The sequence below is a fragment of the Panthera uncia genome, assembly GCF_023721935.1.
Source record: "Panthera uncia isolate 11264 chromosome A3 unlocalized genomic scaffold, Puncia_PCG_1.0 HiC_scaffold_12, whole genome shotgun sequence".
NCBI classification, from domain to species: domain Eukaryota; kingdom Metazoa; phylum Chordata; class Mammalia; order Carnivora; family Felidae; genus Panthera; species Panthera uncia.
The window spans coordinates 40,390,822-40,405,052 of NW_026057579.1; the positions used below are offsets into that span (position 1 = coordinate 40,390,822).

Below are 14,231 nucleotides of genomic sequence, written 5' to 3' on the forward strand. Positions count from 1 at the left end.
GGAGGTGTCATTTTGAGAGTTGTATTTGTTTCTTTTCTCTCCCTGGCTCGAGCGACAGCTTCGTGGGAACGCACACGCCAGCCCTGCCCCGTGACCGCCAGCTGGGCGCCATGACCAGCTCCCCAGGACTGTGGGCTTTCTGCTTGTCCGTTCTGGGAGGAGGCCTGGAGAGCTTTGTGTCGTCTCTGGGATCTTGGCCCAGGGGTGTGAATAATGCCTCTTAATGATATCAGGTGGCCTTTGTGAAGAGGAGTGTCAGAGGTGACATGCGCCTGTGTGCAGACAGACCGAGGCCTTGGGGGCTGGCTTGTCAAGGGCGTGATTATGCCTGAGCCGTTGTGCTCCTTGATGGGGTCTGTGGCCTCTCCCCTGGTCTACTTGTGTGTCCCTTTGACCGTGTGTCTGGCCCTCAAGCCGAGGATCCTGGGCCTGCCGTGAGCCCTGTATTCAGGCCTCACCGGGCCTCCTGGGGGAGGGAGGAGGCAGCCAAGGGGCAGTGGGTCTCTGCACGCCTGCCTTGGGGCAGAGCTCGATGTGGGACCTGGGCAGGGCGTGGCTGTCCAGGTGGGTCTTCCCAGCAGAACAGCCTTGCTTTTGTCTGTTGTAACTTTCAGGGCACATATTTGACTTCATTGGACAAAAGATTTGCCTATTGTCAGAAGCGTGTGAACTGTTATTCGGGAACCAGTGGTAAAGATCTTTCAATAGATGGCAGAGGCGACACAGTCCCCATAACTCCCACGTAGGCTGTAGTTTGTCAGCTATGCCAGATACCTTCCTTGCATAATTCAGAGCCAGGTTCAAAGCCACCTGAGTTCTGCCCCTGACCCTCCTATGGCAGGGTGGGCAGACTCCTATGGCAACAGTGTCAGTAAAAAACAGTGTCCTGTGAGTAGCTGTGCTCCCAGGAATGCCGCTGCAGGTGCAGTGAGGGGCAGGAACCACCTTGACAGGCCACGTCCAGATGCTGCTGGCTCCTGATACCTCCTCTGACAGCTCCTCTGGGGTCCCCGTCCCCCAGGCTCCTCCTCTCCCAGACTCTCCGCTTCCTGAGGGGAGCCTCGGCAGGGCTGGGAAGGAGGGGCCGTCACGCAGAGCACACGTTTTGTAACGCCTCGTTTATCTTGGAATAGAATTCGTATGTGATATGACATACCTAGGATGTAATTTTTTAGAAATCCTTTAACTTAACCTGAAAGAGAAACGGGCAGTTATTTATACTAACGTTGATTTTCATGTGTAACTGCTCAGCACGGCCACACTGGAAGCAGGTGGCCGTCAGAGGCCTGGCCCGAGGTGTGCCTGGCCAGTGCCCAGAGTGGGCGTGCCCACACGCCGGGGGTAGGGGTGGGGGGGCAGGAGGAGAGTACTTGGCCTCCCTCAGCTGTCCCTTCAGGGTAGTTGTGTTCTGGAAAGATGGACGTGGGTTAAGCCCGACCAGAGTGTGAGCGCAGTAACGTAAAATGAAGCCGGGTGCAGTCTCGGATAAACTGATTTTGACCTTCACGAATGCTCAGTGGGACATTCAGAGGTCACTCAAGACGAGTCCTCAAGGCAGAGCGGCTCATCCCTGGTTCTTGCGGCGACATGGCCCCTGGTCGTAAGCAGAGCCCCACGTGTTTATAGGGGTGCGGGGTCAAAGTGTGAGTGTCAGCTTGGGTGAGTGGTTTGTGTTGTGCGTGGCCCTCGGTGGCTTTTTCTTTTGCCTCGGATCAAAAAGTAATCATTTAAAGAAAAAATGGTCTGTAGGCTTTTCGTCTATTTGTCCTCTATAACTCCATAAGGCCTAACCCGTGGCTAAACCAAGAACGCACCCAAAGTAGCTTGCCCACTTCTTTGTCTCTTCAAACTCAGTCTCACTCTGGAACGTCGACAGTAACGTGCGTGGTCTTGTTTCTTTTTGATCTCTTTTATGGTAAAAGTGTTTTCAGAACTTTTTTTCCCCATTCAGATGATCGTCACAAAAAAAGTTTGGCTGTCTTTGCAGTTGTGTGAGATGGTGACCGATCTTCAGACTTGGCTCTGGGGTTGCAGTCTCCCCTCACGTGCTGGGCCCTTGCCCCGCGCAGCCTGGCTGTGATCCCTGGAGGGGAGGCGCGGGCACTCGCGCTTGCTAGGCCGTGGCGTGCCAGGAGTTTCCCTGCTCACCCTCTCCCTCCCTGTTTTCCAGTCCACGCCTTCTCCATCGGCGGACCTCTTGGGTTTGGGGGCCGCGCCCCCTGCGCCTGCGGGCCCCCCACCGTCCTCCGGCGGGCTGCTCGTGGATGTATTCTCAGACTCACCCTCTGCGGTCGCGCCACTGGCTCCCGGCTCCGAAGACAACTTTGCCAGGTAGTTGGTCTCCCGTGTTCTCGACACAGGGACTCTTTCCTGCTCTGACCACCCAGGGCCCACGGTCCACATAAGCTGGTCCTTACTGCCCAGGCCCGCCCTGGAAAAGCTCAGGGCACCGGCCTGCTGGGTGGGGTTGCTCCAGAACCACCCCCACAGCTCCACAGGTCGTCAGTTTTCACGAGGTGCGGGTAGCTCACCGTCACCAGGAAGATCGGGTGGAAAGGAAGAGCTTCAGGCACTGGCCGTCCGCGTTTCTGAGGCGCATGCTGGCCTCTCACCCGCCTGCGACCGTGCCCCTCTGGCTCCGCACCCTGCCGTGCGGTCGCGCCCCTTCTGGCCCCCGACGTCGGTCCCTCTTTGTGTGTGCCTTGCGGGCGCCCAACCTCTGCTTTCTTGTTAACACACACTCTCAGTCGCGCCCTCAGTCCCAGCCTTCCTGTGTCCCGAGGCACGCACTGCCCCCCACAGCCAATGTGGTCTTTCTGGCTTCCTGTCTCACCTTCCTGGAGGCGCCACGTGCCTGGCTGTGCGTAGCCCCCACTGCCCACGAGCCCCGGACGGGCCCCTGCACCCCCCGCTGCTGCTCTGCTCAGCGTGTTTCTCTTCCTGCTCCGTTAGCTGTGCGGTTCCATACCTTTCCCCTGTTGGCTCTCTGTCCCTCGAGTCCCTGCCGGTCTCAAGTCCCGCAGGGGGTGTGGGAGGGCTCGGCCTGGGTGCGGGGGCACGCCGGCCGGAGAGGAGCACCTTTACTGAGCGGCCCCTCGTTCTCCTGAGTCTGACGACAGCAGCGGGACTCGTGCGCTTGCGCAGTTGCCCTGTGTCTTGGTGTCCATGCCGCGTGCGAATTCTTACTTCCTGCTGCTCGTCGAAGATGATGAGGCGAGGTGGGTTTGGACGGGTGCACGTTGCCGTCGGTGGCTTCCAGAAGTGCCGCGTTGGAGATTGGAAAGCACTGCAGACCCCAGGCTGCGAGGCCCTTGGTGCTGGAGCGGCGTGCGTCCCTGGGACAGTGCCTGCTCGAAGCTGGGCCTGCTGGTCTGGGTGGTGGCCCGGGCAGGGGCTTTCCCCAGCGTTCTTGGTCCTTGCTGTGTGTGCAGGTGCACGTGGTGCCCGGGCCACGGGCTTCCTTGTGTGCACAACGGGGTGGGAGGCCTGGGGGGCGGGTGTCTACGGTGGGAACCCTTGGAGCCATTTGCTCGGCAGCTTGCCCGCTTCCAGGCCCCCAGCCCGGGGTGGGGGGTGGGGTGTGTGTGTGTGTGTGTGGTTCTGGCTGTCTGGGCCGTGCTGTGGCCTCAGAGGGGTGGTGAGGGGTCTGCTGTGGGCCGGGTGTAGGTGCAAGTGAAGGGTGCTTTGGGACCAGCGCCGCTGGCGGTGGGGGAAGGTTGCGTTCTCCCGAGGCTGTCACAGGTGCTTGTTATAAACCTGTAATCCCACAGGGTCAGGTTTTGGTTGGGGTGACCCTTTAAGAAACAGCTATCCAGCCAGCCCTTGACTGTCACCTAGTGGGCCATCAGTCAGTGCCCTTGCCATCTCCTTGGCAAATGTCAGATTAAAGTGGTTCAGCCCAAGCCAGCAGTGCTACGTGCGCTACAGGGCCTTGGATCTGAGGGTGGGGCACTATGGGCTGCCCCCTCCTCGGGTCTGCAGGGGCGGGGATGTGAGGGGCTCTGCTGCCCGGTCACTTCTTTCTGTCCCCTTGGGCTCAGTTCTGGGCAAGCGTGTGCAGAAGGTTGTGCATACGGAATGGACGGCATTTGACCTTGTGAGGCTTCGCGTGGGGCTCGAGCCGGAGAGAGAGCCCGTGGTGCTGAGATGGGGAGTGCCGGATGAGGCGAAGGGCAGCCTTGGGGTCCCAGGGGAGCACGGCTCCGTGGAGCAGGTATGGAGGGAGGACCAGGCCCGACCGTCTCTGAAGGAGCTGTGCCTCCTGCTGCCTGTGCTGAGACCGTGCTCGACGCCAGGGGTCGCGTGCACACGTGAGCAGCACCGAACGTCATCCGCAGGGTGCCCGCAGGCCCTTTGTGCGAAGCAGGAGGGGGGCAGAGAGTGCTGACTCTGAGCTTTGCCAGGCCGGCAGCACGGTGGGACTTGGAGATTTTGGGCTGTGGGGGCTGCTGCCACGGGGCGTCTGTCTCTCGGTCCCCTGGATGCCCCAGAGGGCTCCACGAGACATCGTGCCGCCCCACTGCCCGCTCTGGATCGTGAGTCCTTCGTGTGCGGGCTGCGGTGCTAGCAGTCACCCCCAGAGTTGTGGCCAGCACCCTGCGTCAGATGGGACAGCCTGGGGTCCGGCTGGCCTGGGAGTGTGGGCTGCGCCCTGGGGCACCTGAGGGAGTTGTGGAGAAGCCGGCTGTTGTGGACCGGCATGTTCACGGGCAGAACACCGACCTGCCCTCTCCCGTGCGGTCATGTCTCTGGTGCGCCGGTTCTGTCTCTGGAGGGCGCTTTCACTGGTGTTCCCTTGAGCATTTTCCTACTTTTCCTTTATCTTGTGTCCCATAGAGGTTTTTCCTGGCCTTTTTGTTTGTTAAACCCTTCTTCAAAAAAAATCTTTATATTTTCATTGGGTGCCTTGGAGTGACTCACATGCTGTCCCTTTTCTCTAGGTTTGTCTGTAAAAATAATGGTGTGTTGTTTGAAAACCAGTTGCTTCAAATTGGATTGAAGTCTGAATTTCGGCAGAATTTAGGTATGTGTTTAATTATTTAACGAAAAAAACTCCTCACTCAGATGATGATATGGGCAGAAAATATTTGTAAATCCTACATCTGATAAGGGTTTAGTCTCCAGGATAGAATATATACAGAATTTGAATTTAACAGCAGAAGAACAACCCCATTAAAAAATGGGCAGAGGACTTGAACAGGCATTTCTCCAAAGAAGACAGACACCTGACCGACCAGCACCTGGAAAGATGACCACATCACTAATAATCAGGGAAGTGCCGATCAGAAGTAAGGTGCCGCCCCACGCCCATCAGGATGGCGGCTGTCGAAACCGCAGGGACCACACGTGTGCCGAGGATGCGGCGGACGGACCCTCGGGCCCTGTCGGCGGGAACGTGAGCCGGTGCAGCTGCCGCGGAGGACAGCGTGGCGGTTCCTCCAAACATTGGAACTGGAACGAGCGTGTGACCCCCAGTTCCTATTTCCCCAAAGAACCGAGAGCTGAATAGATAGAGGTGGTCCGTCCGCTCCCTGGACGGTCACTCAGCCTGATGAGGAGGGACGTTCTGACACCTGCCACCACGTGGGTGGACCCGGGGGACGTGATGCTCACGTGTGATCCACTCACACGAGGCCCCTGGAGTCTCCATATTCCTGAGACAGAGTGGACGGTGGGCGCCCGGGCTGGGGGTCAGTGTTTCACAGGGACAGAGTTGCCTTTTGGGAAGATGGAAAGTTCTCGAGACCGAGGGTGGGGACGGCCACACAACAGTGTGAATGTGCTTAGTGCCCCTGAGCTGTGTGCTTAGAGTTGGTGAAGACAGTACTTTTCTATGTTTGTGTATTTTATCACAGTTTTTTTAAAAAAGCTTGTAAGTCTGCCCCTTGGCGCCCCCCCCCCCCAAAGAAAACTATGTCTGCTGACCATTGGGGTGCTGCTGGGGGGCTCTTGTGGACTGACAACTGCCCGCCTCCCTCTTGGGCACCGTCTCTGAGCCTCGTGAGGACCCCGTTTTCTCCGTAAGAGCGAGTGCCAATATGGGAAACGGGACAAGTGGGACGCCTGCCCTCTAGGGGTGTTTAGGGCCATCGTGAGGATTACCAGAAACCTCCTGGGAGCTCTGTGCTGAAAGCAGGGGCTGAGGCGTCCTTCTCGCTCTGGTGAAGGTGCTGCGCTCCGCACCCTGACAGTCCCCACGCCTAGTGGTGGCGATGTCAGCTGGGGGAGGGGTGGTGCTGGACGGTTTGTTCCCCTCCAGGGCATTTGAAGTCCATTTTCCACTCGAGTTCAGAGAGTATAAACGTGTTTAGAAACATTTGTGTACGCGTTTCTGTTGCGATGTTAAGTAACTGATCACATCGGAGCGTCCTCCTCGTCTGCGGCACACGGCTCATGAGCTGCTGTGGTGGGGGCAAGGGGCATCGCTGTCGGGGACGCAGGTCTGGCCTGGCCTCCCCGGAGGTGGCGGCCAAGGCCTCCGTCCCAGGTCCCAGGCTGGGCAGGGTCCCAACAGAGGCACGCTCCCCCTTAGATGGAGAGCAGGAGTTACCCCAGTAGGGGAAGCCGCGACCCCATGTCCACCAGTGGCGAGTCTCTGGAACTGATCTGACAGCAGCGACTCTGCTGTTTTTCACAGTTAACATTCAGGATGTGTGTGAAAGAAATTGTTTTCTCCCTTCTAGGTCGGATGTTTATATTCTATGGAAATAAGACCTCCACGCAGTTCTTAAATTTCACTCCAACACTGATCTGTTCAGACGACCTTCAGATGAATATCCTTGGTCTCGTGTGTCTCGCACCCCAGCACATGGCCATTTGGGATTTAGAGGAGGGCTCTGAGGAAGTCGTTCTTTATCAGACGTGGGATGCTCCCCAGCTGCTGTAGCGCCTCCAAGTGGCCCTTGTGTTTATAGGGAGCTTATCGTGGTCACGCGGGAGTTTATAGGGAGTTTATCGTGGTCACGCGTGGAAAACTGACATTCGAGCGTCTGCTCCCGGGTCATTTGGTTCCTTGGAGTCACTTTCGTTTTCCCTTATTTAGCTCTCCTGTCACATTATTAAGTCCCTCTGAGCTCTGGTTTCCTTCTCTGGGAGTCTCCCTGAGAGAGCAGCCGCTGAGAACAGGGTGAGCGGGGCCTGTGACCGCCAGGGCCCCGTGCCGCCCCCCCCCCCCCCCCCCGGGGTGAGCTGTGCTTCTTTCCAGCAGCCCTCTTCACACCGGAGCCTCGTCCCTCACGAGTACCAGAAACGTGGTTAGAACTCTCCCCGCTAGTGCCAGCTTTGTAGCCAAATATCTTGCCTCCAGGGATAGGCCGACCGAACAGAGCAAGGGTTAAGAATGCCCCATCTTGACCGAGAAGGATGCTGCCTCCTGTACAAGAGGCATGCGAAGCAGTCACCTACCTACCACAGGCCAGGTCCATTTTTATTTTGAGATAAACTGGAAACAGATGGTAAAGGAATTAAAAACCCGTGTATGTAGGATTGACTGCATTAAGGGTTTCTTTCGAGATCAGGAGCGTGAACTCAGACTCTTATGGACCCCCTTCGAGAAGGTTTCAGAGCTTGCTCGGCTCAGGCACGTTTCCCCAATGTTGGCGTGGCCTCCTTGACACCTGCACATCTGAGCTTGCAGACCAAGCCTGTGGACCCTACCGTGGACGGTGGCGCGCAGGTGCAGCAGGTCGTCAACATAGAGTGTGTGTCTGACTTCACGGAGGCGCCCGTCCTCAACATCCAGTTCCGGTGAGGACCTGTGGGCCTGTGGGCTGAGCCAGCAGCTGGCTCCTTGCCTGGAGCTGGGGGGGGGGGGGGGGGGGGGCTGGCATCACACATGCCATGCCTGGGCGCAGCTTCGTCCCTGGGGGCCCTTGGTCCTCGCTGAGCCTCAGCGTCCTTCCTTCAGAGGGCATCCTGAGGGCCGAGTGGGCAACCCCGGTAGATGCCGGCACCCGCGTGCACGCGGAAACTCGAGGCCGCTGTGACCTACGGTTCTGAGGGCCCCACGCTGCGGCGTCGGGGCCAGCTGGGTCCGGGTGCCTCTTCGTGCTTGCTGCTCCGGACGTCAGCTGCAGGGGGCCGCCCAGGGGTGCATCGCTGTCTAGTCCCTTCTCCAAGCACACACGCCATCGTGAGTCTTTTTTAAAAACCGCGTGTTGTGCTGCTGCTGGGTTCACTGCTATCCTTTTTCAGTGAGCGTGATGGCATGTGTGTGAAAACCCAGTTCCCTGCAGGTGTTTGTAAGGTTAAAGTTTTGGGGGTTTTCAAATCAGAAACACAGAGAACCGAAGACCGTGTGCTTTGTAGAATTTACGGAAACCGACACGCAAATGTTTGTTTCCTTCTGTAGACAACCGCTTTCTTTAGTCTCTTCTCATGGAAGAAGGAAAAACCGTACACAACTTCAGCCAACTTGGAGTTGTAGGAAATGGGCTCTGGGGGAGAAGTGACGAGATGGTGGGAATTCGTGCCCAAGGTCCGTCCCTGTCCTGGTCTCATGAGCCCAGCGGGGCCTGGCCAGAGCACCAGCCCCCTCCCTCCCCCGGGCGTGTGCACAGAAGCCGGTGATCGCCTGGCTCGTCGGTCTGCACACTGAGACAGCCCAGGCCTCTCTGTGGCTCAGTGCCACCCTTCCAGAACACTCGACCCCCACGCTGTCGACAGCTCCCATCCACAGGCCCTCCCTGTGCCCCATTGATCAGCAAACTAGGAATTTGATTCTCTAGTTGAGTTTCAGATTTTTTCGGCTGTCCATTCGCTTTGCTCACCACGTCTCTCTGTGTTGCCCATAGGTATGGGGGGACTTTTCAGAATGTGTCCGTGAAGCTGCCTATCACTCTCAACAAATTTTTCCAGCCCACAGAAATGGCTTCTCAGGATTTCTTTCAGCGTTGGAAGCAGCTGAGCAAGTGAGTGGGTGGGCGCAGGGGCAGGGCCCCCCAACTCTGACCTGGCTCAGTGTGGTGACCCCTCGTTTCTACCTCACTAGTCCCCAACAGGAAGTGCAGAACATTTTCAAAGCAAAGCATCCGATGGACACAGAAATCACCAAAGCTAAGGTAAGGCCTGCTTGTGGGCGCTCCCAGGGTGGGGACACTGCCTCGGGCTCTTCAGCGAGGCCGGTCGGGCTGCTGTGCCTCTTGCGGTGCCCGGTCCACTGCCCCCCCCGCTCCTGTCTCTGTTGCGCAGATCATTGGGTTTGGTTCTGCGCTCCTTGAAGAAGTTGATCCGAATCCTGCAAATTTTGTGGGGGCTGGCATCATCCACACCAAAACCACCCAGATTGGATGCTTGCTGCGTTTGGAGCCAAATCTGCAAGCCCAGGTCAGGCTTCTCCGGGGAATCGCTAAGTCCGCGTAAACCGTGCCGTCCTCGTGGCAAAACGCGTGCACGGCGAGATCTGTAGGCCTCAAGTGTAGGAGTGAGTCGCAGTAGAGCTGCACGCCCGTGTGGCCGCCCCTGCTACACTGACACGTGTGGCGTCTCTGTCGCCCCAGGGAGTGCCCTGGCCTCCCTTAGAGACCGCCGCCGCGGGGCCTGCCGTCGGGCTGACCTGGCCCCGAGCTCCAGCGGCGGTGGCCGCGTGGCCCTCCTGTGCCGGATGTGCCCCGGTCGGCTGACCTGGTCCTCCTGACGGACACCCGGGCTGTGCCGGTGTGGGGCCGTTTTGAGGAGAGCTGCTCTGTGCCTCTGTGCACACACCTGTGTTCACTTCGCCTGGGGGCCGCCTAGGCGGGAGGGCAGGCTCGCAGGGTCTGTGCGCGGGTAACTTCGCGAGAAGCTGCCCCGTCGCTCTCCGGGGCGGCTGCCCGGTGTTGCACGCACCGCGGCCCTCGGAGATGCCGGCTGCTCCACGCGCACGCTGGCGCTTGTTGTCGTCGGGCTTGCTCTGTTGGCCTCGGTCCGCGAGACGGGGGTGCTCCGGGGAAGGGCTGGGCACACGAGCTCGGGTGGCCGTCTGCGGCCCCGAGCCCTCTGCCGAGCGCGCCCGCTGACCTGCCGTGTTCTGTTGCAGATGTACCGCCTCACGCTGCGCACAAGTAAAGAGACCGTCTCCCAGAGGTTGTGCGAATTGCTGTCAGAGCAGTTTTAATCGTCGAGGATGCGGGATCAGGCTCCTGTGTGTGTCAGTGTCTCTCCGTCTCTGCTGTGTGTCCTCCTTGCCGTGCCGCAAATAAACAGCCCAGTCGACAGGCGCCTCTCAGCCCTGCTTCTCAGACCTTTCGGGCGGGGCCGGGGTGGCCGGGGTGTGCGTCAGAAAGAAAGGCTGAGCCCGCGCTGCGGCCGAATCGGAAGGGAGAGCGGGCCCGGGACCGGTGTCTGTGGAGGTCAGGACCGTCGTGTGGTTCGGTCTCCCGATGACAGGAGGTTACCGGTGTGAAGGAGGGCGTAGATTTGTTTGGAATCGTGCCGAAACGCCGCTGCTGCGTGGCTGAGAGCTCCCCTCCGCTCGCCTGAGAGAAGCCGCAGCCGGATCTTGACGAGGCTCTTTGGCCGTTTTGGGAGGTGACGCCGGGTGCGGCAGCCGCGTGGCCAGGCCCCGGGTGCGCGAGCACAGAGCACTCGGACTGGGCACGGCACCCACGGCAGGGCCCTCTGGGGTGGGGTCGCAGTCGAGAAGTTAGAAGCCCTGGTGTTTGGCTGGCACGGCTGCCAGCGAGACCGCCGACGCTGGCCGGGCTGAACTCCGTGCGTCTCTTGCCAGCCCTGTGGCCGTGAAGGGACACCTGCAGCACTGACCGTCCCGGGCCCCTGCGGCACGGCCTGGTGGCCACAGGGCTGCTGGCCGCTCTAGAGGGGGTGTGGCCGGCTTCCCTTACCTTTGGGTTTTAGGTAAGTTCACCATAACCATCGTGGCCTCGGACTGGTCCCTGCTTGTGATCAGAGGGTTAAGTGTGGGTGGCAAAGCAGATTCTGAAAGGTGAGCTGGTCTCTTTTCCTGGGTCGTGGGGACCTTGTGCCAGGGGAGGAGGGGCTCTGGGTGTGGTCAGGGAGCGGAGGGCCGTGCCCAGAGTGAGCGGGAGCCCGGCCTCCGCAGGCTGTTCCTGTTCTCAGCTCTCACGAGTCCTTGGCTCTCACATAACGTCCCTGTGTGCCAGCTGCCAGGGACAACTGTCCCTGTGTGCATGTCTGCACCTGAGGTGGCCGGGGCAGGGGCAGAGCTGAGCCGGGGCCTGTGTGTACCACGTGGGTGGTGGGTGCTGGCTGGCGGTTTTTTCCTAAGCAGACACGTCTCCTGTCCGCACCTGAAGGGGCCCAGGGAGAGTCGGGGTCCTCTGTGGGTTCCCCTGGTTTATCAGCAGGGACTGGCCTCCTCGGAGACAGGCCGTAGGGGAGCCGTGTGGGGTGGTGAGGGGCACAGATGGCCCTTTGCTGTGGTGCGGGTCTCAGGGAGGCCCCTGGAGGGGGTCGCTGTCTGGGTGCCGGTGCCACCGCACCCACCGCTCTGCGTGGGTGTGGGTTTGGGGGCTCACGACTGCCTCGGGGGTGTGGGAGACGACGCAAGAGGAGCTCGTGGGCCGGCCCCCGTGCGTTGACCAGTGCTGGTTTATTCGTAGCAGTGGGTTTGTCGTGCGCGGTACATGTGGTGCCCCTCCCCGGGGTGAGATGCCGGCTGGCGCCTGCGTCCGCCCTCCCTTCCCTTCCCCTGCGGTGGGATCCTCGCGGCCCCCTTCGCTGCGGCCCCATGCCTCTTCCCCGCCCATCCCTGCTCAGGGGCCCCGTAGCTCCCGGGACCTGTGCCCCGTCTTCTCAGGCCTCCCCCTAGAGGGGCCTTCTCACTGCCCCCACCCAGGCTGTTTCCCGGGCCCAGTTCTGGCAGGGGCGGGTGGCCACCATCACAGGTTGGGAGGCCGTGTGGATGACCGACGGGCGTGCTCAGGGGGCCACCGGTTCGTTCCAGTCTGTTGGGCTCGCTCGGCGTCCACAGCCCTTCTCGGCAGTGCGCTTCCCCTGAGGTGCCCCGCCGAGCCGGGTGCGGGGGCTCGTTGAGGCTATGCCTCGTGGGAGCAATGGCGGGGGGGTGGGGGCAAGTCAGCGTCGGGGGTGGGAGGGGCGGGTGGCGTCGAGAGCAGCGCTTCGTCCTCACGCCCGGGGTCTGTGTCCCTAGTCCCCACAGCGCCGGGGGCGGCACGCACAGCTGCTGAACATCTGCAGCGTGAGCACCAGCCGCTGTCCTTGTGCTCCGGGGTCTGGGCAGGGCAGCACGAGCTGCTTCTCATAGGAGCTGAGAGGGTAGCAGCAGCCGCAGTGCACGTCCACTTGCTCGGTGTGGACGTTGAAACTACAAAGAAGCCACAGCCGGGAGCGTGGGTCAGGGCCGTTGGCCTCGGGAGTGCTCCTCCTGCTCCTCCGCGACCAGCCCCGGAGTGCGACCCCTGCTCCTCCCGGACGGCTCCAGGGAGAAGGCGGTGCCAAGTGCCTGGGCCAAGGGGGCCCTGGGCCAAGGGGGCCCTGAGGAGCGTGCCCCCTGCACTTGCTGGCCTCCCCAGCTCCCGGGCAGTCAGGAGAGGGTCTGCCTTTGCCCCAGGCAGGCTGATGGAGGCAGGGCGCCGGCCTGGCCACCTGACTGGCTGGCATGCGCTCAGATGGGGGAGGCTCCCAGCCTGGGGCCAGCAGCTCACCTGGCGGAGGAGGGGCAGAAGCCCTCACAGCGGGTCACCGTCACATTGGCCGTGCACCCCTTGTACGTGACCTCCTCCTGAAGCTCCTTCACTGAGCAGATCCCTGGGAGGCAGATAGGTGTGGTCAGCTGCCGGCCCTAATGCACGGGTGGGGGGCGACACACTCTGACCCCCCCAGGGGGCAGGAGGAGTGAGGCGGGGATTCACGAGGCTCCCATGAGTGACGAGGGAGCAAGCTGCGAGCTTCACAGCTGCTGCTGCTCACAAGACGTCAGGACGCCTGCCTGCCCGCAGTGCGGTCTCCCTGGGGCCCTCGCCCCCGCACTACAGCCCCTGCCCCAGGCCGTCTCCCCTTGTTCCAGCGCCGCTGCCCTCGGACCTCACAGCCGTGCATGGGAACCAAGGCTGATGCTCTCTCGTGTGGTGTGTTCCTTCCGGAAGCTGGCTATTTTGGGGGTACCCCGAGGTCAAGGGTTTCCTGATCCCTGCTGAGTTACACTCAGGCTCCTACCCTCGTGGCCCAACACTGACCTGTGCACATGGGCGTCTCTGGTCAGCTGGGACCAGAGCTGGGGGGGAGCGGGGAGGACGTGAATATCCTGGAGGAGAGAGACAGCATCTCGGGAGCTCCCCGCAGGGGTCTGTCCTCTCGGAAGGGGCAGGGAGGGGCCCCAGCAGACAGTCTGGGCAAGCCGCCGCTGGCACCCCAGCGGCAGGCAGAGCAGCGCCGACATCAGGCGCTGCCCGTGCGGAACGTAAGGGAAGAGGTTCAGTCTGCCGTGCGGCCTGCCGACCCAGGAGAAAGGAGGCTTGCTGGGGGACAAAGGAGATCCCACACCACGATCACCAGTAAGCTGCTGTCGGCAATGTGTGGGGAGGGCTGGATGGAGCCCAGCCGAGTGGGGAGTGCGGGCTGGGAGAGAAAGGCACGGCCCAAGAGGTCCCAAAAGGCTGGGAGAAAGGGAAGAGGCGGGGGCCACGGGGGGAGAGACCGAGGGTACACTCCAGAGTCACGAGGCTGCACTGGAGGAAGCCAAGGTGGCAGAGTGGGCCCCAGAGATACTCCTCACCTGGGGACCTGGTCGGAGAGGAGGCCAGGGAAGAGACGGGGGTGCCCCGGCTCGACGTGGACGCCGCAGTGTGGAAGGACGAGCTTCCACGGCTCAAGGTGGAGCCGGGCAGGAACACGGTGGTCGGCGGCACACTGGAGCTAGACTGTCCGGTCGTGAGGTTGGTCACCGGAGAACTGAGGATGGCTGTTATTCCCAGGGTGGAAGACAAGAGGCCGGACGTGGGGATTTGGGAGGTGAGAGACGTGGACTGAGAGGCGGGAGACTGGGAAGACAGAGTGTGGGCTGTGGGGGGGCTGGGTGTGGTCCTGGGTGAGGAAGGCAGGAACGTGGTGCTGGAGGCGGACAAAGTCGACAAGTGAGGTGGGGTGGAGGTGGGGAGAGAGGGAAGGGAGGACCAAATGGGAACGGAGACGGGTGAGAGAGAAATGGATGCAGTGTGTGCCGCGCTTGGGGTGCCTGAGGATGCGAGGCTGTGGGAGACAAAATTTGACCTGGTGTTGTGAGGAGATGGAGAAGAGGAGAGGGGAGGGCTGGC

The 14,231-nt window shown here is 60.9% G+C and overlaps 1 protein-coding gene and 1 long non-coding RNA gene across 3 annotated transcripts in view; one reads left to right on the top strand and one right to left on the bottom strand.

Annotated features, from left to right (window-relative positions):
* AP2A2 (adaptor related protein complex 2 subunit alpha 2) overlaps positions 1-10,196 on the top strand; it is an 84,799-nt gene extending 74,603 nt beyond the window's left edge. For both annotated transcript variants that reach the window (XM_049652705.1, XM_049652706.1), the window contains exons 15-22: positions 2,171-2,331; positions 4,941-5,023; positions 6,684-6,773; positions 7,623-7,746; positions 8,793-8,909; positions 8,990-9,059; positions 9,190-9,324; positions 10,016-10,196. In XM_049652705.1, coding sequence (XP_049508662.1) covers positions 2,171-2,331; positions 4,941-5,023; positions 6,684-6,773; positions 7,623-7,746; positions 8,793-8,909; positions 8,990-9,059; positions 9,190-9,324; positions 10,016-10,093 — 858 coding nt within the window. In that variant the 3' untranslated portion in view covers positions 10,094-10,196. The remainder of the gene's footprint in view (positions 1-2,170; positions 2,332-4,940; positions 5,024-6,683; positions 6,774-7,622; positions 7,747-8,792; positions 8,910-8,989; positions 9,060-9,189; positions 9,325-10,015) is intronic.
* A 2,007-nt stretch (positions 10,197-12,203) lies between these two features.
* Positions 12,204-13,762, bottom strand: LOC125937775 (uncharacterized). Its single transcript, XR_007462504.1, has 3 exons — positions 13,694-13,762; positions 12,624-12,726; positions 12,204-12,283 (listed from the first exon to the last, which is right to left on the bottom strand). It is a non-coding gene; the product is annotated as an uncharacterized LOC125937775 (long non-coding RNA).
* Positions 13,763-14,231: the final 469 nt, after the last annotated feature.